Genomic DNA, 26,844 nt, shown 5'->3' on the forward strand with positions numbered 1-26,844 from the left:
ATATAGAAACTGAATCTGCAAACTCTGTGGGCTGCCCTCCTCTTTGCATTAATTAGTGTTTAACCTCCTTGAGATGTTTAATATTTATATTCTCACTTCACCATAGAACAGCCTATAAACCCAGGCATGGTGAATGGTAGCAATTGCCTGTCTTTCTCAATGCTGTAAGCAACAGAGCAGCCTCAGGCCTGTCTCAGAGCTTATATCAGAATTGGTTTTTGAATCTGGAGAAAGCCATGCATAGATAAAGTATAATGGTAATTTTATAGAGACCAGACTTAGAACACTTGTTCACTCTCATGTTAATGGATGTTTAATGTAATAGAGAATCATGGTTCCAGCTTCATATTACTTCATGAAAAGAAATGTATTTGCGATGGTGCCCGGCTACCACCACCGACTGCTCTGACAGGGATCACAATAGAGGTTCCTGGACAGAGCTGGAGAAAAATGTAAAATAAAATTCTAACACAAAAAAAAAAAAAAAAAAAGACCAGACTTAGTGGTCTGACAGAGACTGGAGAAAGCCCGAGAGTATGGCCCTCAGACACCGTTTTAGCTCAGTAATGAAGTCACTCCTGAGGTTCACCCTTCAGCCAAAGATTAGACTGCCCCATAAAACAAAACGAGACTAAAGGGGCACACCAGCCCAGAGGCAAGGACTAGAAGGCAGGAGGGGACAGGAGAGCTGGTAACAGGGAACCCAAGGTCGAGAAGGGGTGAGTGTTCACATGTCGTGGGGTTGGCAACCAGTGTCACAAAATAATATGTGTATTAACTGGTTAATAAGAAGCTAGTTTACTCTGTAAACATTCATCTAAAGTACAATTAAAAAAAATTTTTTTTTAATATTTATTTTCTATTCTCTTTTTACATTGACATACTACTTCATTAAAACTTTAAAAAGCATATAAATTGTCAGCTATGAACTTTGGTCTGTGAATAACGTTTTTGCTGTTTTAGCACTTTAAGGGAAAAACAGACTTCTTAAGTAAAATAAGAGTTTTCAACTATAGCCAGGTCATTTTCTTTTGAATTTTAATATTTTAAACAAGAAAAAGAATTATATAAAATATTTTAAAAACCTGAGTGTTGCATTTTCTGCCTTTTTTTTGCAATCAGTGGGAAACTAATGGATGATTTATAAGGTGATTAAATAATATAACGAGATTGGTAAGAATGATAACTCATTGTTTTTCAGAATCACTAACTCCTTTTTTTGTTTGAGAAAATATTGCCACTTTCCTAAGAGCCCTAAGGATGATGATTTCATATCTTCCATAAATTCCGCTTTCAGATAGAGGAAAAGGGGAATGGGCCAGTCTCTCTTTTTTTTTTCTTCTTTTTAATCTACGAGCCAACGTTGATTGTTTACCAGTCGTGTCAGACATTGTGGTCTGCATTTATATATGTTATATAATTCTTATGTCAACTTCATGAAGTGTCAGCTTCATTTTTAGATGTGAAAAATGAGTGTTAGAGAAGATAAATAAATTGCCCCAAGTTGTACAGCTTTGGTAGAACTAGGATTTGATTCTAGATCTATCTGACATATAATTAATGCTTATGAGTACATATACCAAGCCCATAATGAGTGCTCAGTAAATGTTGTTGAAAATGAATGTCACGTATCAGTTGGCTTTAAAAAAAAAAACTGTTATGAATGTGTAGTCTGATTTACACCTAATATATAGAAGAAGTTTATATGTTACTAAATTTTCTTCTTTTTTTGTAGGAGAAAAGATTGAAAGAAAGGGAAGCCAGAAGAGAAGCCAACAAGAGACAAGTAAAGGTAAGGCTTTACATTTTAACCAGAACAATGTTTATAATGTGGAACTGAAATTTAAATACACTTCTTTTCAATATGTATATTCACTTGTTCATCATGATATTTGAATTGAGTTTAAGCCTATGTGTGCCTGTTATTTTCTTTCTTGTGTTCACTTGTGTCTTCTATGATGCAGGATGAAAAGTGCCTAAGGATTTATTTATTGGACTTTGCTCCACACTTCCCAGAACCATTCTGCATTTTGTTTTGTGCCTGTTAAATACAGGAAAACAGTTGACTCCGTGAGCCAGTCCTGATAGGACTTTAAACTGTATTATCTTTAGACCAGGTGGAAAGCCTATGTGAACCCAACTTGATAATAGGAAACTCTGAAAGCATTGCATTGCTTCTGATCAGTTTCTAGAATCTAGGAGAAAGCACTCTGTATCTCCCACCTTCACTGTATTCTGTAAACAATAGTTTTCAGTAAATATACATGTACACTTTCCCTCGAGTACATGTGTACAATTGTAAACACTATCCATGTGTAGCTATAATTTTTATCTGGTGTATTTGACACTAAGAAGGGGTCAGCTTCTACATTCTGAGGACATTTAGTAGAAATGATTTCCTAGAGCCAGGGCCCAGTAACGTATGTCATTTCTCATGCTGTATATCATTATGCTATGCCTGACTAGCCATGATTTCTTTTTGGCAGTTAGCAAAGATCTGATTCCCTTGAGTAAGCCCATAACGTTCTTTGCCATTTTTCTCCATGGTGGCCATAGCACTTAGAGAGCAAGTCTGAGATGGTAAGTCATGCTGTAGTTCTGAAGTGGGAAGCAATTACTCTGCAGTGTAAGACGAAAAGATGGCTTATATTCAGTATTAAATACCACTCTGTCTTCAGAGGTGCCCAAAAACGAGAGTACAGCGTGTGCAGCCTGACTGCTAAAACGAGTGGTGGATTCTGCATATGCTTTTAAAATGCAGACATGAACCCCCGTGGCATAGAAATTAGATCTTAGGGGCTGTAGTGGGGAAATTTTAAGAAGACTTAAGTCTTATGAAAGTATTTGATGTTTATAAATATTGCATGGTCAGTATTGAAAATAAACCTATTTTATTTCACTGAGAAGCTCTCGTTTCTGCGTATGAGAATTGTAAAATAAGATATTCTGGAACCAAAAGAAAGTCCTGTCAATGTATTTCCTTTGTGTACATTTATGCACATTTGGGTACATTCGTGATATGGTTTCTTTTTTTTTTAATCCTTGTGGATGCTGTGTACTTGATCTTATATAGTGGTTTAAGTTGTTAACAAATTGCTGTCACCGTTAAGCCTACCCTTGGATCCCTTTTATCTTATTTCTTTGTAAACTGGTGTGTGTGGTTGGTTTTAATACTGTGTCAGCTGGAAAAATAAACAAGTAAACAAGCAAAAACTGTAAAGGCCATCAAAAACAGGTTTTCCCATTGGGGCAGGTTTCTAAAGTGAACTCCTCAAGCCAAGACCTTCCCTCTGCTCACTTCCGCCTCCCCCCCATATTTGTTATGTCTGTCTGTTTCCAGACATCTAAGAAAGGAGGACAACTTTCTCGTCAAGAGAAGGTGTCATTTTGTATAACCACTAAGGATTGTACAAGGAACAAAAAGAAGAGGCTCTGCAGCTGATATGGCTTTGCTGCTCAGCCAGGAGCTTTAAGTAGACAGTGGCTGTGTTTTATTATTGCTCCGAACAGTTTCTCTACCTTCATTTCACAACCCTTGCTGCCTGAGTGCTCGGAGGTGGCAGCCCCTTGTAAGAATGTTATTACCAGAGGGATATCGCTGCATGGTTTGTAGCCGGGATCCAAATGTTCTTCAAGATACCAAACGCTGACAGCAGTGACAGGTTCAGGCTGACTGATGGAGCCCAAGGAATTGGCTTGAATCAACCTTTTTGCAGCTAGCTTTTCAAATGAAAGTGACAGGGGACGAAGTCCCTTATGGCTTTTCAGGTGCCTCTTTGGAAACAGCCTTCGGAGACATTATTTGGAGAGACTGGGTAAAGGGATAGTGGCCCAAAGTCTGATGCATAAGAAGAAATTTATGATGTGAATTATCAGATGTTTCTACTGTGTGTGTGTGTGTGTGTGTGTGCGTGCACATGCATGTGTGTGCTTGCACACGTGTGCACATGTGCTTTAAATGGTGACTACATCTTAGGTAGTTTTAGAGTAAAAATTGTCCTGTCTTAAATCTTCTGTTTTAAACATCATCATTGTGTGACTTGTGAATGTTAGTTGTTTATTTTCCAAGCTTGACAAAGTGAGGTTCTTTGGTCAGTTTCGGTCTAGAGCATACTTTCAATCTGTGAACCTTGAAGATATCCAAAAGCTCTCTTAATGGTCAGACGAAATGGTATTTGCAGAGTCAATATGCCAGCAACCGTAGTTTTACCTATTTATACTTGTATTAAGGATTAGCATAGATACTCAAAGTGTGAGAAAGAGAGAACTCACATAGCTGCCTCATTTTACTTTGTTCTGTGTTTCATTCAAAAGAAATCATGTTTTATTACATGAGGAAGAATATAGAGGACACAGATTTTTTTTGTAACTTTAGAGAAAAAACCACTTGAAGAAAAGTTAATAGAATTATCTTTATTTCCTAGAAAAGAGAAGGCTTAATGATAATGTGAGTTTTCAATTTTATAAGTGATGGTTGGTGAATATCTCTACTCTGGCGTATTGAAAGTCTTTTGGAGAAAAATTACTTTAAAGTATGAGTAGGGTAAAATAAAATGGGAATGGGCCTTTCAGGAATTTGATACAACTTTTTGTTAAAAAATCTGAGATACGTTAAGTGCAGTGTCAGGAGTGGGAGAGAAACTTGAAGCTGTAATTCTCAAGAAGGTTTTCTGGGTGCCCAAGATTTTAGTGATTTGGGATATTTAGGTCTCGTGGGTATTAAAGGAGCCCTGGTGGCTCAGTGGCTAAGAGCTCAGCTGCTAACCAAAAGGTCAGCAGTTTGAATCCACCAGCAGCTCCTTGGAAACCCTTTGGGGGAATTCTATTCTGTCCTATAGGGTTGCTGTGAGTTGGAATTGACTCGATGGCAACAGGTTTGGTGTTTTTTGGGTATTAAAACTTTCTTTAGCATAAAAATATTTTAACTGTGCAATAGAGTTGCTTATGCTTTTTCTAACAGCATGTTGTACATTCTTGTAACTTAGAAATTTTAAACTGAGATCCGAAAAAATAGTAATAGCTATGATCAGTAGACCCACATAGCTTTTTGGGTTCAGAGAGGTTACATAGTCCTGGAAATACAGCTTCACCTCTTTACTGGCTTGACTTCCTCATGTTACTTTGATGGACGCAAGCATTCGTACTAACCTCTGTGGCTAGAAGGACTTTGCAGAAATGTAAAGAAAAGGAACAGTGTACTAAAATTTGAACTAGATCCCTAGAAACATCTCACTATGATACTGCTTTTGAAAAGAAAGTAGAATTATTAAAACAAAAAAGTATTAGGTTGATAGAACTGAACACTTAGTATGAAGGAGCAAAGAGTAGGAAACAGCTCAGAGACTTAAACACAGGAAAAGTTAAGTGTTGCCAAAAAAAGACCAGACCAAGTAGTCTGACAGAGACTGGAGAAACCCCAAGAGTGTGGCCCCCGACACCCTTTTAACTCAATATTGAAGTCCCTCTTGAGGTTCACCCTTCAGCCAAAGATTAGACAGGCCCATAAAACAAAATAAGAGTAAATGGGCACACCAGCCCAGGGGCAAGGATGAGAAGGCAGGAGTGGGCAGGAAAGCAGGTAACGGGGAACCCAAGGTCGAGAAGGGGAGAATGTTGCCATGTCGTGGTGTTGGCAACCAATGTCACAAAACAATATGTGTATTAATTGTTTAATGAGAAACTGATTTACTCTGTAAACCTTTATCTAAAGTACAAAAAAAAAAAAAGGTTAAGTGTTGCTTTGAATATGTTATAGATTTTATGTATTTTTTGGTGGGGGTTATATTAAAGTGATGTCATGTGTTTTGAAGTTGAAATTTTATAAAGATTGCAAATTTTAACTTGTTTTCTTTTTCTATTTTTTTGCATTGCTTTTTTATTTTAATTACCCTAGGGTACTTTATTCATTTACTTAAGAAGTAGTAAGCTCAAAAAAACCAAACCCATTGCCGTCGAGTCGATTCTGGCTCGTAGCAACTCTATAGTAGTCTTAGGAAATAAGTTTCTTGTATACCTAAAGTGATCTCAGCTAACAGAAAAGTAGTTTTGAGGCTAATCCTCTCAGGATGGGAGGTTCAAAAAAAACTAGAAGTTGTATAATTTTAGAAATTGAATAGACTTGAGAGATGATCTGGACTGGTTGACTGGTTTCCTAATCTGCTGGTCTATAATGACTTTTTCTCTGGCCCACCTGTAATTTCATAAAACACAGCTAAACTTATTCATTTTGATATTATGTTTTTTCTACTTTTTTGGTGCTAAAATATCCTTTCACTTATGAAATAATAGTGATAGTACCTGGTAGAAGATTAAAAAATGAAACAAAACAAACATTACTTGATGAAGTAAAAACCCTATGTCAGTCCTTCAGAATCTTTTTGGAAGTTGTACTGGTACGTGAAATTCGAAAGCATGACATCCATTGATATACTCCAATAGTTTTCAATAATACATTGAGTGGCCTAGATGTTTGCGGAGGTACTTAAAGGCCCCCAGGAGATGACAGGGTCTTTTGGGCAGGACTCTAGGCTCCCCATTTTATCTTCAACCAGAGTAGTTCCAAGTTTTTCTGTACTTATATTGAGCTTCCAGGGAAGTTTTTGAAAAATGGTTCTACTTAACATGCATACATTCAAACTTAGTATTTTAAAAATACCCAAGTAAATTAAGGCTATAAGGGAGTAAGACTTGCCCAATGGCACCAACTTCTTTGGTGGCAAAATTGGTATGTGCACCCTGGTTCCCTGAATCCTAATTCGCTGTTGTTGTAGCTCCATGTGGTTTCTTTATGTTACTTTTTTCCCTCTTTTATTTTTTATTCTTTTCCCTGCAAGAACAGTTTTCATCTATGGCACATGGGCTAATGACTAGTCATAGAAAATTACAAATAGCAGAAACGTGGATTAAAGCGAGAACTCTGAACTGGGAATCTGGAAAGCCTTTACATTGCCGGGTGACCCTGGCCTCTTTATATTCCTTTCTGACCTCTTCTCAACACGTGTAAAATGAAGGGGCATACTTTGCATAAAACACCTGTTGTTGTCGAGTTGACTCCAGCTCGTGGTAACTCCATGTGTGCTAGAATAGAACTGTGCTCCACAGGGGTTTCAGTGGCTAATTTTTCAGAAGTAGATCACCAGGCCTTTCTTTTGAGGTGACTCTGGGTGGATTCCACTTCCAACTTTTTGGTTAGTAGCTGAGCGCGTTAACTGTATATACCACCCAGGGACTTTGTATGTTACATAGTCACTTTATATCATGTTTACATTTGTGTGGTCCCATGCAGTCTTGATCTTAGCTATGTAGAGAAAGGTACAGATTGTACACAACTCGATTCCTAATATAGGGCCTCAGCCTTTCTCAGCATTTGCGGGTAACTGCTTTTTTCCTCACATTTACTGTGGGCTTATCTGCTAAATTTTTATCTCTCATTATGGAGTTCGAATAGGACAATAATAAATGTTGGTAATGGTCATTCCTAACCTTGCTATGTTTAAAGCCTTTGCATTTACTGATTTTTCATAATGCTTTATTGATTAGCACCGAATTAAGATTTTTCATAGAGTATCCCTCCTCCCTTTTGACATTTTATAATACTGAAATTTTACTGGTCTGTTTCTTGTTAATATGATTAGGATTTCTAGAGCTGTAAAGGATAAGTTTATTTTAAACCAAACTGCTTTGGATAAAATTAAAAAGTAGATAATGGAAACATAAGTATGTTTATAGTCCCAATTCCCAAGGAAAGCGAGGTGCTTCCTGAGAATAAATTGAAGGGACTGAACTCTTCCAGGGTGCCATTTGCTACAGTGATACAGTCATTTTTTTAATGGTGCCCTGAGTGAGTCATTCAGTTTCTCAGAGTGAACTGTTCAAATAATAACTTGTTTTAGTGCTATAATAAGACCCATTATCCTCCCCTTCTACTTTTTTAATAAACAACACTCCGAGTCTTTTAGATGACTTGCTCTTTTCCCTATAATGTCTGCCTAAGGTAACTAGAAAGCCCAAGTAAATTTAGCTTTCACTGGTGATGCTAGTGTTGGTTTGTTTTGCTTGGGGACTAATGTAGTGGTTTATGTTTTTCTTTCTTTGGTGATGAAGACTGAGAGCCCTGGTAACCCGGTGGTTAAGAGCTTAGGCTGCTAACCAAAACGACGGCAGTTCGAATCCACCAGCCGATCCTTGGAAACCCTGTGGGGCAATTCTACTCTGTCCTGTAGGGTGGCTATGAGTCAGGATTGGCTCGAAAGCAGTGGGTTTTTGGGTGATAAAGAAGAGGAGGGGGATTACTACGTTTGAGATTTTAACTGTCCTAAATTCTTTAAGAGGTGATTTCAGTGTTCCCTTGTCAGAGAACTGTCCTTCTATAGTCCCTGAAGATTTAATGTTAACTATGGGAGAGAGAAGAGCTCTAGTCATGAAACCATCCTTATAGTGAATACTTGCTGTTCTTTTAAGACTCAGCTTAAGGGTTATCCCTTTTATGAAGATTTTTCAGGTCCTGGCGGCACAATGGTTGAGCGCTAGGCCGCTAACTGAAAGGTCGGAGGTTCGAACCCTCCATATGCTCCATGGGAGAAAGATGTGACAGTCTGCTTCCATAAGATTACAGTCTTGGAAATCTTATGGGGCAGTTCTAATCTGTCCGAAAAGGTTGCTATGAGTCGAAATTGATGCCATGACAACGAGTTTGGTTTGGTTTTTGGTTTCAGATATAACTGACACCTGCTTTTGTAACTCCTCCTCTAGTCTCCTGGATAGAGCATCTCTGATAGTTTACAGCACTTACTTAGATACATGTTGGTCTCTCCTACTCACTTCTCAGCCTTGTTCCTCTTTGTATCCTTATCATCTGTCACTCTGCTTGCTTCATAATAAGCACTTAGTAAATATATGAGTGAATTAGTGAGTCAGTAGGTGAATTAATGAATGATGTAAAGGGACTTTTAAAGATAAAACTTCTATACACTAAATCATTATTTAGTAGATGTGGAAATGAAAGCCTTTAGTGAATAGAACTGGGCTAAAACACAGGACTCTGGACACTTATGTGTGTACCTTTTGTTCTGCTTATACCCTCATATAGTAATGTGGGAAATATATCAAAGAACACTGTATGTACTTTAGGGATTCATTAGGTATATTCAGTTTATGAGGTCACATAAAAATATAGCAAAAAGAAGTTATTAATACTACTCTCAGTAACAATCCCAACATTCATCAAAGATTGTAACCTGAGAAGTATTGGAAATGTCAATTTTAAGTTTAGCAAAATATTGTGTAAAGAGTATCCACTTTTTCTCTAGAGGAATTGTAATAGCAACATTGTAAACATTAGTTTACATTAGCCAATGCAAAGCAGGATGAAAATAGTAGCTACTAACATTTGTTGACTGTTTATCATGTTGCAAATACTTTCCCAAGATCACATTGCTAGAACATGTCAGAGCCAGAACTTAAATCTGTTTTATATGACTCCAAAGCCTTGGCTCTTAAGCATTAGTCCATACTGTCACCTCATTTCTAAGGCAGTCAAGAGTATCCACATTTGAGATTCTTAAAAGTTAAAGAAAAAGTTGCAAGTAAACACTTTTTTTCTCCTGAAATTGTTCTCCTTATCCAGAATTTGTTCCCTTTTATAGATGGGTGCATTAAAAAAACAGAGCAGTTAATTTTGTAGCCATTGGCAAATAGATAATATTGTGTTTCCCATTGGTTTCTGTAAAACTTTAATCCCAGTAGTCAGATTTTTACGTATGAGTGAAATACTGTGAAACATTTTACCATTATTTATAGTCCATGGAGGTCAGTTAAACTTGCCATATTCTCTTACACCTCTTTATTTTTACATAAGCTTTTCCTAGGAGAGGATGTCCTCTCTTTCATTGCTTCTTCCTCCTAGCAGTATTTCCTTTCTGAAGCCTTTCTTGCCTCTTTCAGACTGATATAGGCATTTTTTTTCTTTTCTGCTTCCACTGTAGTTTCTGTACATTGTTCTGCCATGGTACTTATTGTGATTGCCTCTGTCACCACTAGACTGTAAACTCGTTAAGGGCAGCCAGTGAGTCTTTTCATAGCTGGCACATAATAAATGCTCAATAAGTATTTATTTGAGTCAATGAAATGCATGTATGTTCATTTTTTTAATTTACATTCATTCTTAAAATTAACATTTTACATATTAATTCTATGTTAGTGATAGGCTTCTGGACACCTGGCAATAATGGAGTTACATCATATGTGTTTAAATTTCTGCCAGACTGTAGATGTACCAAACATAACCAGTCCTCCCTAAGTCGCTGCTTTCCTCCTCCCTCATCTTTATTCATCACAGTTTCAAACAAACCCATTAACTTGTATTAAGGATATAGAGTCTTAATATGAAAAAAGAATGGAGTAAATTCTGCAGCCATCAGGATCCTTTTAGAATGCTTGACCCAACCCCACTCGTTAAGAATTTGTCCAGGCACGGACCAGTAACGTGAAATTTGCCTCCAAAAGTGGAGGGCACCAAGAGACCAAAGAAAGAGGCAGGCAACTCCAGTGTGGCAGCAGAAGAGTTTATTAGGGAGACTTAAATATGAGGCATTCCTGGGTGGCTGTAGGACCAAAGCAGATCTCAGCACCCTGCAGAGGTTTTATAGTGGCCGTGGACAGTAGTGGCTATATGCCAGGGACTTACATAAGGATGACTTAGCAAACTGTAGTGAACTAGCGGACCACATGAGAGAGTGCTCCTGTTTGGCCTCACAAAGCCTATTTCCCCTTCAGAATTGAATAAATTATCTTAAAGAATGAACTGTCCTAGTAGCTGCATATTACTTTTCCTTTCCTCTCTCTTTTTATCTAACTCAGTGTTTCTCAGACTTTAGTGTAGTTGGATATACAAAACTATGTAAACCATATTTTTTATGGGTCATTTGTGTGAGAGTAATTTGACCACGTTGATTTTCACTTTCCTCTTGACTTTGGAACTTAACCCACATGACAGTTGTGATATACTTTATAATCTAGTACCTTGCTTATAAATATTTGTTGATTGATCAAAAATGTGAATCCTATTAAAATTTCTTTGTTGACAGTTTTATGGTGAATATTGCATTTGATGCCATTGAACAAGTGCTTTCAATAGAATTTTAAGTTTTAAAAAATTTCTTTCTGCTTGTGCTTTATTAAATTGGCTTTCTTTGTTTTTCTGAAACAAGAGACCTACTGTAATTCTCTTGAGTGTATAAACTATTTTAGCTTTCTTCTATTTTGCATCATATAAGTATCAGCAACTGGGGATGGTCAGGAGTTATAAGCAGAACTGTTAGACTGGCTGTAAGACTACTTGGTAGTTGAGGGGTTGTATATAGGTAGAGATATAGATACACAGATATATAGATATATGGGAGGAAGGAGTGCTTGGCTGAATCTCTCACAGAGGATCTGTGCTGAGGTGACAGTAGAACCCCACATAGCTACCCTTTAGTTTGGAACTTCAGCATGTGTTGCATAGTGATTTGAGTTTGAGTACTCTCTTTTCTGTTTGCAACTTCTCATCATAGCTGCTCGTTTTTGAAGTGAATGTTTCTTAAGTATTGGCTAGATTATGTTAGGAAAGTTTTCCCTATCTTTTAAAAACATTCCTGTTGTTGTTGTTAGGTATCATCGAGTTGGTTCCGACTCATAGCGACCCTGTGTACCACAGAACGAAACACTGTCTGATCCTGCAACATCCTCATGATTGTTGTTATGCTTGAACCCATTGTTGCAGCCACTGTGTCAATCCATCTTGTTGATGGTCTTCCTCTTTTTCACTGACCCTATACTTTACCAAGTGTAATGCTGTATACCTTTTTAAAAAAGGTTCATAATCTTTTAGTATTAGCACTTTATTTTTAGAGTAATTTTTTTTGTTGTGCTTTAAGTGAAAGTTTACAGTTCAAGTTAGTCTTTCATACAAAAATTTATACATACATTATTTTGTGACCCTTCTTGCTCTCCCTATACTGTGGCAGCACACTCTTCCTTTCCACCCCGGATTTCCCATGTCCATTCAACCAGCTCCTGACCCTCTCTGCCTTCTCATCTCGCCTCCAAACGAGAGCTGCTCATTTAATCTCTTGTATCTACTTGAGCTAAGAAGCACACTCTTCACGAGTATCATTTTATGTCCCATAGTCCAGTCCAATCTTTGTCTGAAGAGTTGGCCTCCAGAATGGTTTTAGTTTTGGGCTAACAGAGAGCCTGGGGGCCACATCTTCCAGGGTCCCTCCCATCTCAATCAAACCATTAAGTCTGGTCTTTTTAGTAGAATTTGAGTTCTGCACCCCACTTTCTCGTGCTCCATCAGGGACTCTAGTATGAGCACTTTTGATTTTATTACAAAAAAAGAAAGCTATACTACTTATTGTGCACACTCTAATGGGCAAAGATAAATGGTCATTTAACTAACATTTTACAAATCTGAATCCTTTGGGGCTTATAAGAAGAGCATCTCTCACTAGTCTGTTTGTGTGTGCCAGGTACTATGTTAAGCACTTTACTTGTACCAGTGCAGTCCTCACTGTCAGTAGGATGAACTTTTATAACCAAATAGGCAAAGCCATGAATGATATCCAGTGTTCAGTCAGATATCATTGTGGTATTTATAAGAATCATCTGCTTTCCTAAGAATGTGAAAAATTTTAGTATTCCCACGAAGGTCAAAGGTCTTTAGGCATAGGCAGGAAAGTGTTTATCTTCAGAGCCAAAGAAATACAAAATTGAATCAACTGATACATGGATTACGAACTTTTGAGAGTTATACATAACATGTAAGTGCTGTGAATTACGTGAACAATACCGTTTGTCCCCCACCCCCACCCCACCCCCTGTTCAGGTCACAGCTTAAATTTCTTATAAAACCACAAGCAAGTTAAGAATACAACCCTAAAAAGTACACAGGTTCTTAACACTAAAAATGTATATATATATATTTAAAAAAAAAAAAAAGTCTTTTCAATTGAATCAATTCCGACTTATAACGATCCTATGGGTCAGAGTAGAACTGCCCCATAGGGTTTCCAAGGCTGTAACCTTTACGGCAGCAGACTGTCACATCTTTCTTCTTGGAGGGGGTGGTTGGTTTGAACCACCAACTTTTGGGTTAGCACCCGAGTACTTAACCATCTTGCCACCAGGACTCCTTCTAAAAATGTATAGAATGGCATAATTATTTCCTTTAATGGATAAATATCTTTCAGCCTAGAAATTATAGAATTAAGTTTAGAAATGTTCAAGAGCATTAGAACCTTAGCTTTGGTATTTTTGTGTTAAGAAATAGTATGTTTAGTATTTTAGGTAATACTCCTTAGAAGCGAGGAACACATAGTTTGGATGTGTTATCAGGAGAGACCAGTCCCTGGAGAAGGATATCATCCTTGGTAAAGTAGAGGGTCACCAAAAAAGAGGAAGACCCTCAATGAGATGAATTGATGCAGTGGCTACAACATTGAGCTCAAACATAGCAATGATTGTGAGGTTGGCACAGGACTGGGCAGCCTTTTGTTCTGTTGTACATAGGGTTGCTATGAGTTGGAACTGACTCAACAGCACCTAACAACAACAACTAATAAATAGTTAAAAGAATTGGATCTTGGTAAGTGAACATTAGACTCTAATTTGAGATATGTAATTGAGTAATTAGACTTGTGGTTTTAAATTGAAATCTTACTATGTTTGTACATGCTTGGAACATCAAGAGAACTTAAGGTTTGCCATTATTTATAAATTTAACTTATTAGATCTAGAAGAAATATCAGGGAGATATTTTTCCTAAAGTCAGACAACTGAAGTACTAGTTAGGACTGAATATATTAAATTTATTCATGCAGTTTTAAATGTCTGAAGGTGTTAAGTTTGTAAATGGAAACAAATGTTACCCAAAGGTTTGAAGTCTACTAAAATTTCTAGACTGTTAATAGAGCAAGCTGAACATAAATTCTAAAGGAATGATTAAACTTGATAAATTGATTATCATTTTTTAAAGCTAAGTCCTCAAGTAGTCTGTTGTATACTCAGAATGCCACCATTGCAGGCACCAGAGTAGTCATGGGAACTTTGTGAGGGTACTACTTTTAATACCAATTTCAAGATTAGGAAGCAGAGACACACCAAAGTTAAATAACATGGTAAATTATACCAGAGTCAGGTCTCCCTGTCTTCACCGCTGGTGAAGCCGCCACTGGTGGCTTGTGACCACCGACAGGTTTGCCATGAGTGAATGTCATGCAATGCCAGATTAACTTGAAACAGAATTTTAATGACTATTTCAAAAGGAATTTCTTTTAAAATCTCTTAGAGAATGTTGTTTCTTTCGTAAAAGTTATGAGATAAAATGTTCTAACCAGATAAAGTTGGGGGAAATGCACTTAGAGCAATTTGAATAAGGTGCCAAAAAATATATAAATATAAAAATATGTGTGTTTGTGTCTTCCATTGTGTATGCCATAAACAATAATTGTATTATTAAATAGTCTGGTGTACTGTACTCAGTTGGGTGGTCAGTTAGGTCTATTCCAGTACGTTAGGACTTTGAGTTCTGATTGGGCCAAAACAGAATAAACCAATCCCCATGATGCTCTTTATATATCGTCATTATTCTGCTTATCTAAAGTCAGAGATAATTTGACACTAATATACTAGAGTTTGGGATTTATAGATAGATCTCTTTATCAGAACAGAATAACTTTATTTGAATCATTGTAGTCATTGATAACTGTTTCGCTTTGTGTTATTCCAGTGGTTAATACATAATTTGTAGAGACTGTGTATGTGTGCATGCGTGTGTGTGTGTGTCTGACACCATCATGATTGTTGAGTTTGTTACTTAGAATCGTTGTCCCATACTTTTATATATCTTACCATTCACAAATGGTTTGCATGATGAGATAGATAACTTTGTTAATAAAGCTATTACTGACTGATATGAGATTATACTAGTATCATTCTTGATCTAGTATACAAAAATCTCTAAAATATACTGAAAAACAAAAACCACATAGGTCCTTTTCACCTTTCTTTTCTTTGGTAAGATTTTGTTCATAATTCATAATTCATTTATACCAAGAAGTAGAGGTAGGAAGCAAAGATGTCACCTTCAAGACTAAGGTGCGCCTGACCCAAGCCATGGTGTTTTCAGTCGCCTCGTATGCATGCGAAAGCTGGACGATAAATAAGGAAGACCAAAGAAGAATTGACACCCTTGAATTGTGGTGTTGGTGAAGCGTATTGAAGGTACCATGAACTGCCAGAAGAACAAACAAATCTGTCTTGGAAGAAATACAACAAGGAATACTCCTTTGAAGCAAGCATGGCAAGACTACGGCTCACATACTTTCCATATATTGTCAGGAGGAATCAATCTCTGGAGAAGGACATCATGGTTAGTAAAGTAGAGGGTCACCAAAAAAGAGGAAGACCCTCAATTAGATAGATGGAAACTGTGGCTGCAACAGTAGGCTCAAGGATGACAACAATTGTGAGAATGGCACAGGACTGGGCAGTGTTTCTTTCTGTGGTACATAGGGTCGCTATGAGTCGGAAGCAATTCGACGGCACCTAACAACAATAATACATATATACTATAATTGTTTAAAAATATGTAAATTCTTGTAAAAACGGCATGAGGAGGTGTCTGACAGCCCCCAACCCCACTAGGGTGAAGGAGAACCAAGATCAACAGTCCAAGGCTGATTCCTATGAGATGGAGGTCAGACACGCCTCCTTTTTCCACCATCTTTACCAATTCTGACACCAACTGTCCCTCCCAGAGCACTCTCTACTGGGTACCATGATTTATTGCAGTGGCCACACAGAGCTCACAGACCATAATCACAATTATGGGGTTTTATTAGGGAAGTAAGTTACAATTCAGGCTCAAGAACGCTCAGGATACAGTTCTTCCATCAGGATAGCCTCTCTCCAGCTGTGCTCACAGGCACGGCCTCTCCCTGGCCCTCAGACTCTGCCCAGAGGCACTCAGCTTTCTCTGTGCATTGGCTGGGAAGCCCTCCTCACCATCTCCTGCTGCAGGGTCGCTCCTTCTTTGGTGGTTGTGGGCTCCTCCCCTCTGCTCTGGAATTGACTCTCTTTTAAGGCAAAACTGACCAATCCACTTGGATTACTGTATCGTGCAGCCCTGCCCAATCACCTGGGTGGGAGTTACAAGACAATGGCTAGAAAGGCCACAGGAAAGTAATCAGTCAGTAATCAATCTCACTGCAAGGCTATTGAGATTAACAAAATATTAATTAGTATTGTTAAATTCATAGTACCTTTTTGTCAAATGCTTTCTTAAATGACATATGTGGTGTTATCATCTTGTAAATACTTGATTTTAAATGTCTTCTTATATTAGAAGAGACTGAGAACACTGCCAGATTGGGTGTTAACAGAACCAGCCATACTCCTAACACTTAGTTCAAATCTAAGGTAGTCTATCACAGGAAGGAAATAAGGGGGAAGAAGAGGACACCACTATTTCTTAAAAGGAAGAGAAGGCTATATTCACTGATTTTTGAAGGAAGAAGTCGTCAGTGGGAAAAGGAAATAACATAGAGCTAAAAAGAAATGGAATACAGGAAAAAGTAGATAAGTTTTTCATCAATTCCTAAGAGGCCATTCCCGATTTTGGAGATCGGTGATAGAGTAAAGCTGATTCCTAATTGTCAAGTATTTATGGTATGCACAAACCCTTCTCTGTCTGAGAAAAATTTTGTCAGTAAGAGAGCTCTTTTGGGGATAAGGTTTTACTTTCTGCTGTGTTGTGTCTGGGCTATAGAGGGTCAAAGCTTTATTGCCCTTCCTTTAGGGATAAAGACTTCTGTTGGAGTACACTATAAACCACAGTGTTTTAAAGAGAAAAGTTAGTGGGTGGAAGAGTTTCCTCCTGAGGGTAATCAGGTGTACCTAAAACATCATTGAGAAGAACTTGTTTTTCTCACTGACTTTTTTTTTTTTTGGTCCTCTAATAAATTATTTATGAAGATGTTTTGTAACGATGAAGTTCTATTCAGATAGTATTTTATTTTATTGTTGTACTTTAACTGAAAGTTTACAATTCAAGTTAGTCTGTCATACAAAAATTTGTACATACATAGTTATGTGACCCCAGTTGCTCTCCCTATACTGTGACAGCACACTTCTTTCCACCTCAAATTTCCTGTGTCCATTGAACCACCTCCTGACCCTCACTGCCTTCTCATCTTGCGTCTGGACAGGAGCTGCCCATTTAGTCTCATGTATCTACTTGAGCTAAGAAGCACACTCTTCACGAGTATCATTTTATGTCCCATAGTCCAGTCTACTCTTTGTCTAAAGAGTTGGCTTCAGGAATGGTTTCAGTTCTGGGCTAATGGAGAGTCCAGGGGCTGTGTCTTCCAGGGTCCCTCCAGTCTCAGTCAAACCATTAAGTCTGGTGTTTATACTATACAGCCTGTGGGCCTATTCAGATAATTTTATCACTGTTATTGTTACTATTACAATTATTAGTATTGTCATCCACATTAAATTATTCCTCTTTGCTACTTTTTCTTGCTTTAGGGAGACATGTAGCCAGGTATCTGCAATGTGTTATGTGGGAAGATTTCTTTCCTTTGCCTATTAAGTCTTTATTGTTGATCTAGGATTCAAAGATTTCTTTGCTTGATGAGAGCTTTAGAATTTGTTGTCTGTAGATGATGTAGATTTTTTGTAACATCACGTAGAGTATTTTGCCTTTTTCAGAGCACTTTCATCAAGATCATCTTATTTGATCAATACATTTATGAAATAAGTGGAAGCATTGTAGTCATTGGATAATGGGAAAAAAAAATTGGCTCAGAGAAGTTAGTAAAATGACTTGGCTAAGGTCATATAACTAATTAGTAGGAAAAAATCCTCAAATTTCTATCTCAGGATCCAATATGCAGAGATTTTTTGGTATTACTCAGGATTTTATCTATTTTCTGTCCTCTAGCTTTTACATTAATAGATCTTCTCACCCTGATTGCCTTGAGGTTTGTCTGAAATGTTCAAAAGTCTGTGTCTGGGAGTGGTATTAAGGTACAAGACCTGGAATTTATCTCTGGCTCTGTCCCTAAATGTTTCTCTATGTTTATGTGCAAAATTACCCTAATGTTCTAAGTTTTATTTCTCTGTATCAGTAGTATAACCAGTTTGGAAAAATGTTTGGCCGTGTTTACTAAGCTGAATATATGACTACCTTGTGTTCCACACTTCATTTCCTAGGCAAATACCCATCAGAAATGCATACATATCTACACCAAAATATGTTCAGATAGCAGTATTAATAATCGTCAAACTGGAAATAACTGAAATTGTAAGGTATATAAGTAAACTGTAGTATATTCATATGATGAAACATTATAGCTATGAAAGAGCTACTGCCACATGCAATAACATGAACAAATTTCACAAACATAATGTTGATTAAAGAAGCCAGGCAAAAAGAGTTAAGTACTATATTATTCCATTTATTTAAATTACTTTTAAAAAATAAAGGCAAAACTAATACTTGGAATTAGAAGTCAGCATAGTGTCATTACCTTTGGAGGTTGTTACTGGAAGGAGCATAAAGGGGGCTTCTAGAGAACTGGGCATATTCTGATTTCTTAATCTGAGTGGTAGTTACATGAGTGTGTTTTCCTTGTGAAAATTCATGAAGCCATATGGTTATGATTGTACACTTTTCTGAATGTATGTCATACTTCAGTTAAAAAGATTATTTTAAAAAGTGAAGAGTGGAGATCTCTATATGTGCTTTTGGCCTAGCTGTTTTAATTTGTGGCTTCAGAAATATAAGGTATTATGGCTAACTCTTGTAACTCTGGAATTATTAAGAGCCTTAGTCCCTGGAGTCAACCATGTTTTATAAAAGCTATGAAAGAAAATTAATACTATATATTCTTTAAATACATATTTCTTTTTAAATCTTCTTTTTCCAAGGAGTGTGATATTTTACCTTCTAAAACTTATAAAATGATTTCTCCCAAATAAGAAAATGAATGTCCTTTTGATTTTTATGTAAATTAAAAAGAAAAAGTTATATTTTCTAACAGGTGCACAGTAATCATTGGGCCATTCACCGACCTTTAACATCCTCCCCACCACAGTGAATTTTATAGTTTTTACACCAAATATATGAGTCAGTTTGGCAGCTTTGGAATATTATAGAGGTCTCTACTGTTCATGCCACCTGGGAGGGCACTGAGGAGCCCTGGCACTGGAGTGTAGCATCAGGGAGCACCAGGTGATAAAAGGGACAGTAGCATGAATGATCTGTGTATGTAGCTATTATAATGTCTTATGTTGAGATACATGGATAGTAACTGAGCACAAAAATTGAGAGATGAGCTTGAAGGATCCTGTAATCAAAGAAGCGATTATCGTCCACCAGCAGGCTTTTTCATCTGGCTTGCTTCATTCCTGCCATAGACTCTGGTTATTTATGTACTTTCCATGCCCACCTTGTGTGAATTAAGTATTACTCCCTCCTTTCACTGTCTACCAATAAACATCAATTCCATAGATACTTATTAAGCATCTGTTATGTACCTGCTTCAGTGCTAAGAATTACAGTCTTATTAAGGGAGGAGGTAGGCACCTCTTGTTAATGTAGCCTCATTTCATTTTTACATGAGGGACTAAATCTCTTTTGCAATTCTAGATCAAATGTTAAGCTTAGAAAATACTGCATTAATAGTGTATACGTGATCCAAAAATTCCTTAGTCAAGAATCGTATCGCTTGTCTGTCTTTGGATTATAAAATGATTACTGCTAGAATTAAGGCCAGTTGTTTAATTTTACCCATCTTGATTTTGAGCTATGTACATCAGTTTTCCTCCTTACTACAAAATACATTCGAATTTTATTTCATAAAGTCATCTCATTTCCTTGAGTTGGAAATGATATATACTCTCAAGCTGATCCATTTATTTATATTAATGTAGCTTTCTTTAGAAACTCATATATTGTCATAGGACTTCAGCCTTATTGAATTGCTTTTAATATGAGTCTCGTCTAAATTCTAAACACGGCTGTTATCGATCACTGCTTCCTGGCATCCTTCCAGCCCTAAGATTTTTGCCCTTCTGTGTATAGCTGGTACATGGCATTTTTGCGGTGCTCCCTTGAGGATAACAGAAAGTAAAAAAAAAAGAAGAAAAAATATTAAGTCATCTCTAAGCAAAAGGGAAAAATCGTAATGAATGATATTACAGTCCTCACTGTGAGTTCATCAGTAATGTTAGATCATAGATAGGAGGTTAAGGTCAACCCTCATTAACTACCAGGTTGTTCGAGCTCTTCCAAAAGAGTATGGGATTTGGAAATAGGAGGCCCAGCTTCAATTCTTACCAGTAAGCCTTAGAATCTAGGGCAATCATTTCTTCGTGCCTCAGTTTTCTCTTCTGTAGAGTAACAGCAGTGATACTGCCTGCGTTGTCAGCCTTCTTGGGCCCTTGTGAAGATAATATTTGTGTAAGTGTTTTGTGAACTGTTCTTATCTGCATTATTATGTGTTGCCTTTTTAGGTAGGCTTGTCCTGAAATACCCACAATCAAAATCAATGGCTAGAGTGTGTTGAATTCAAATCACCAGAAGATGTATCAAAATATACATATCTAGTGCCTTTCACCCTCCCTCCCCCATCAGAATCTCTGGGGAAAGGAATTTATTTCATGTGTTCAGGCAGTATATATATGTATAATTTAGATAATACAACCAGCCCACTAAGAGCTACTGATCTAAATCCAGATATGCATGTCTGTACTTGCTTATACCCCTGAGGTGCTCAGCCTTTTCCATTTTTGGTTTAGCTTTTGCTATTGTGGCAGAGCGTCTATTAGAAGTACTAGGATAAATGCAAGCCCAGGCTCTTGAATCAGCTTATAACCTGGCATGACCAGGTTCCAGCTCTCGCTTAGTGTGCCTGATTGCATGCATACTGGCACTGGAGAAAAATCACCTCTTTTTCTTACCCTGCATCCTTCTACAACAACATGTGAAGCCAGCGCTGGGATATAAGGGAGTAAGAGTAGGAGAGAGATGTTTGTCCAGAACCCTGTAAAAGACAAGGGCCATTCTGGGATAAAGCGGCCCTGGTTTGTTTGTGGAACTAGTGCCAACTTAAAGGACTAATGGCCTGGGAGACTAATTTCCACTCCTGACACTGCCAGTAGATTGCTATGTGACCTTGAGCACATCTCTCAACTACTCTGGCTCTCAGTTTCCTGGACAGGATGTTCTGCATGGCCCCTCTTCTGGTTTTTATTCAGGAGCTGATGAAATATTCTTTATCGTCTTTAGATCCTTTCTAACCCTCCCACATAATACTTGCAGGTGTGTTGTTTATTCTGTACAACATTTTTACCAGTGGTTGAAATATATCAGGAGACTTGAAAAATTCCCGTATATAGGGTTTGATTGGCATTCTTGGGCTTTGGGAAAGCATAACATTTGGGAGGGTCTATGAATTTTTACTGCATACAAGAGGAGTAATGGGAAATAGAGATGGAGAAGTTGGTGGATCATACATGTTCTTGAATGCCAAGATAAAGGTTTTCATATAGGGATGCAGTGAAGTTTTTGGGGAGAGGTGCAGGATGAGTGGTAGAATGAGCCAAGAAGAATTCATTCATTTCCTCTACATACATTTCTTGAGTACCTACTACTATGTGTGAAATCTCGTAATTCCAAGATAAAATTAACCTGCTCTTGAGAAACTAGCAATCTAACGGAACAAGTTTGTAAGTAGCACAACGTAATAAATGCTATGATAGAGAAGTTTTGGGTGTTGACTGTATATGTAATGGTTGAAGCCAAAGGAAAAACAATAATAAAACATTTATTTGGTGCTGTGTGCCAGATAATATTCTAAGTGCTTTACGTGGATTTTTTAAAATATATTCTCTTGTATAAATTTCAGCCGTTGAATTTATACGTATTATTATCATTATTACTATTATCCCCATTTGCCAGATGAAGAAATTTTAACACAGAAAGGTTATACAGAGCCCCATCTGTAGCAAATTCAGGATTCCAATCTAGACAGTCTGACTCCACAGAGTGAATAAGAGAGCGAGCCAAGTCACAAATCTTGGGGAACACCAGCACTGAAGGAGCAGACAAAGCAGCTAAGAAAATTGTGAAGATATGTCAGAAAGATACGGGAGGAAGAAAAGTTAGTATACTGGTCTAGGAAGTATGAAGAAAAAATTTAAAGAAGGGACTTGGTCAAGAGTAGTAAATGCTACAAAGAGATGAAATAGGATGAGAACTGAAAACAGACACAGGATTTGACAACTAGAATATCATCATGATCTTAACAAGATTAGTTTTCTTCACATTCTGTGGTTGGATTAGAGCAGCTAGGGAGATCAGTTAGGAGACCATTTCAGTAGTTTAGATGTTAAGTAATGTTGACCTGGGTAGGACAGTGATTGTGAGAATAATGAGGAAATGACTTTTTTTTCAAGGTTCTCGGGAAGTATAACTGTCAAAGATTGTTAACTAAGTAGGAAACATGGGGAGACTGGGAGAGATCAGTCAGAGATGACCCTGAGATTTCCACAACTTGGCACTAATATGTACTAACCACTTTAGACCTGTTGCCATTGAGTCGATTCCAACTCATAGTGACACTATAGGACAGAGTAGAACTGCGCCATAGCATTTCCTAACTGCAGTCTTTATGGAAGCAGATTACCACATCTTTCTCCCACAGAGTGGCTGATGGGTTCAAACCGTCGACCTTTTGGTTAGCAGCCAAGTGCTTAACTACTGCATCACCAGGGCTCCTAATTTTGCTGTCAAGTCGATTCTGACTCACAGTGACCCATGGATTACCAGAAGAATGAACAAATCTAACTTGGAAGAAGTACAGTCAAAATGCTCATGCTCCTTAGAAGCAAGGATAGCAAGACTTTCTCTCACTTTCTTTGGACATGTTATCAGGAGGGACCAGTCTCTGGAGAAAGACATCATGCTTGTAAAGTAGAGGGTGAGTAAAAAAGAGGAAGACCCTCAACGAGATGGACTGACACAATAGCTGCAACAAGGAACTCAAAGCAATGATTGTGAGGTTGACACAGGACCAGGCAATGTTTTGTTCTGTTGTACATAGGGTTGCTATGAGTTGGAACCAACTTGACAGCACCTAACAACAACCTAATAATCACTTTAAGGAGTAAAAGATACATACCAAGAACAAAACACAAAACAAAACTCATTGCCATCGAGTCAATTCTGACTCATAGTGTCCTTATAGGACAGAGTAGAACTGCCCTGTAGGGTTTCCAAGGGGTGGGTGGTGGATTCGAACTACTGACCTTTTGGTTAGCAGCTGAGCTCTTAACCACTGCACCACCAGGGCTCCAAAAATACATAGCAGAGAACTGTTTTTAATAGCTACCAATTTTGAGCTATTATCATTTATCAGACACTGTGCTAAGGCACGTTACTTAGTTTCTCACACGTACTATATTTTTTTACACAAATAATGCAACATCTTCTAGGTTTATTTGCCAACTGCACACCCCCACCCCCGCCAAGCTATTTTCCTAAATGCTGCTATACCAATTTTTTTTTTAATATGTTGCTGAGGAAAAAAAATCAGCATAGTGTGCTTATGAAAATACCTTGCGGGGGGAGGGTGCAGTTGGAAAACAAATGTATAAGATTTACATTATTTCTGTAAAAATACGGTATTTATTATTAACACTATTTGATAGGTAAGGGAGCTGCCTAAGGACTCTCATCTAGTAAGACACTGTCTAACTCGAAAATCTTGCATTTAGCTTACTTTCTATAAAGAAGATTTAGTAAAAGAGATAAAATATTGACATAATAGTAGCAAGTTGTATGAGGTACAAAAGTTCAAAAGTTGGAGAAATTATTTTTGACTTGTAGGATTCAAAAAAGAGAGCCTTCCAGGAGGGTGCTGTTGGAGTTAGACTTTGAAGCATATGTCAAATGATTGTTCCCGATAGTTCTTTAATTGTAATGGACTGTGGAAATATTAGAGTGACACTAAGTAGGGTTGAATTACCAGGTTGGCATCAAACAAGAGAACATTAAGACACAAGTTATTACAAGCAGATTTTTTCCTGAACAGTAGAGGTACTTAAAGTGGAGCAGTATAAGTTGAGGCTAGAAATAAAGGATCTTGAATATTCTAATTTAAATTGAGCTTTATTCAGTTAGCGTACCGTTGAAGAGCTGTGAGCAGAAGTAGGGATGGGTTGATGTACACAACTCGTGTTTCAGTGTTTTTTGACATACATTACATATTACATATATTGAGTAGTCTGACTAGAAAGTTGGGACTTTGAAGAATGAGCCAAAACTTTATTTGACAGTTCACCTTAGATTTCAGTATACATTTAAGCAAATAATTTTTAAAAATCAGAATCTATTCTAGAGTGACAACACTGCCAGAGCCTGCTTTGCTGCACCAAATCGGAGATGCAGTCTGACAAACCTGTGATATACACTCAGGTTGTGCCCATTTTCTAGATAGCCAGGAGGCCAGTAACTAATGTGGATTGCTCCATTTCTGTTTTATCCTTCTGATCAGAGCCTGAACATACATTAGCCCATGGAAAGTAGCCTTTATTACTTGCAATAAGAAGTGGACATTATATAACAGACAAGCAGTCCCCCTGGCTCAAAAGCTGTGTCGGCAGAGATGATGGCTTTTCCATGCACGCCCCACTTTGTATCATGGGTGAGAGACTTAAATGGGATGGTCAACAGGACATGTTGATCCTCCCCTGGCTTCTAGGAACTACTCCGGTGGATGTGGATTCTTCCATATCTGCCCTTTACCTGGCATCATGGCTGAGGGATACAATGGGAGCCTACCTACTGCCAGTCTCCCCCTGGCCAGTTAGGTCCACTTAGGTGGGCTGTGAGCTTAATGCTACACCTGCCCCGCTGACACGATCGCTGAGGAGACAAAGAAAACTTCCCCTCTGGGAGGTGACTATGATTGTATCTTTTTAACACAGCTAACAAACATCCTACTGCATCGTGCACTTCTGACTTTCTGAGGGGTGGGGGTGGGGGTGAGGGTTGGGGTGGGGGTTGGGGAGGCTAACCCAGAGTCCTATCTTTTTAATCCTGCTGACAAGCAGGAGCCCTGGTGGTATAGTGGTTAAAGAGCTCGACTGCTAACCACAAAAGGTCAGCAGTTCAAATCCATCAACCACTCTTTGGAAACCCTATGGGGCAGTTTTACTGTGTCCTATAGATAGGTCACTATGAGTCAGAATTGACTTGATGGCAATGGTTTTAACAAACATCAGGCCTCCATGGGTGGGGTGAGGTGGTTTCTTCTAAGGCCTAAAGATGCCAGCAGGAAGAGGAACTGAGAAAACCATGACCACCTGCCTTGTCCAAAGGACTGCCTCCTGACAATTCTCACCCATGATATAATAACACAACTATTTGAAAATTAACTACTAAAGAACCAGAAAGTCAACAAAAAGCCTCTGACCTGTTGATGTAGAAGTCACAGCACCTGTGCACTGATCACAGGCAGGTTGCTTCCAGGGAAGGCCTGCACCCATACAAATTGGTTTTCTTTTTAGTCATGTCCTAAGGAATATGAGTTTGTGGGGTATAAAGCTACAGATGATGAAGCAAACTAGAGCACGTGGTCTGTTAAAGGCCAGTCCAGTGATAGCTGTGAGAAAGATAACTGACAGCAAGGAAAATTATTAACAAAACAAACCCCACAATTTAAAAGCACAGGGCCAGAGTCCCCAGGAATCTCAGTAGACCCAAAGGGTACCACAATACTGATGATTGTAATGTTTGCCCTCAAACATCAAGGAAAAATTAAGTTATAGTCTGTCTTCAGGCAGTATTCCACGTATGGTTTGACTTATAAGGCTTCTGACATATGAGTAATAGCTTGAGCCCCAAGATTGTTCTGATTTTCTAGATATTACAGCTTGGTATTTACTGGATTCATTGTTCTCTTGCCTGCAGTGCTTAAAGCCACTGACCCTGCTTCTTTACCTCGTCATGTGGGTTTGAAGTCAGGAAAGAAGAGGCAGAGAAAATCTCTTGTTGTCTCATCTAATTTAATACCTAATAATGAAGGACCTTGATTTGCTTTTCATAGCAGCACTGGGAGATGGCTTTTAGTGTTACTTCTATCTCCTGGCTAAGGAAAGGAGACCCAGAAAGTTTAGGTAGAAGGACAGTCCAGGTGCAGGGAGCGTCATCGGTATGACTGGATGATTGACCACCATGAAGGTATGTTTGTGGAGTAGTGAGAAGTCTGATGCAGAGTTTTCCGTGCTTTTTTTGCCTGGATCCAACAGTAAGAAATACATTTTACATCCCTTCCCAGTAACATACACACACAAACAGTGAAACAGAAATTTCACAAAACTTTACTATGTGTGATATACTCAGAATTTTCTATTCCATAACCTTTTTTAAAAATGATAGTGTTAATTCACTCAGTTACTTCATGATTCATCAGTGAGTTAAGATGTGCAATTTGGTCTGATGTGCACTGGTCTAATGCGACTTGAAGATAATGACAGTGATGGAAATGGAAAGGAGGGGGCAGATACAGAATTACAGAAAACCTGAAGAATTGCATGAAGAATTTACTTTTACGTTGAAAGCCGTGTGCACGCCTCCTAAACTCTGGTCCTTTCTCTTCTTAGATAGGTTTTTGGTTATGTTGTAAAATTCCAGCCCATTTACCCACCAAGGCCAGGGTATAAAATTGCCATTATGCTCTGTCATGGCCTATGATAGTTTTCATCACTCATTTTCTCTTTGGAAGGGGCTGA

At 38.0% G+C, this 26,844-nt stretch overlaps 1 protein-coding gene across 1 annotated transcript in view; it reads left to right on the forward strand.

Moving 5' to 3' along the window:
* Positions 1 to 26,844, forward strand: part of DDX10 (DEAD-box helicase 10) — a 305,324-nt gene that overhangs the window by 203,809 nt on the left and 74,671 nt on the right. The window contains exon 16 of the mRNA XM_004382479.2: positions 1,736 to 1,792. Coding sequence (XP_004382536.2) covers positions 1,736 to 1,792 — 57 coding nt within the window. The remainder of the gene's footprint in view (positions 1 to 1,735; positions 1,793 to 26,844) is intronic.

The sequence above is a fragment of the Trichechus manatus genome, unplaced genomic scaffold (genome assembly GCF_000243295.1).
Source record: "Trichechus manatus latirostris isolate Lorelei unplaced genomic scaffold, TriManLat1.0 scaffold00094, whole genome shotgun sequence".
NCBI classification, from domain to species: Eukaryota; Metazoa; Chordata; class Mammalia; order Sirenia; family Trichechidae; genus Trichechus; species Trichechus manatus.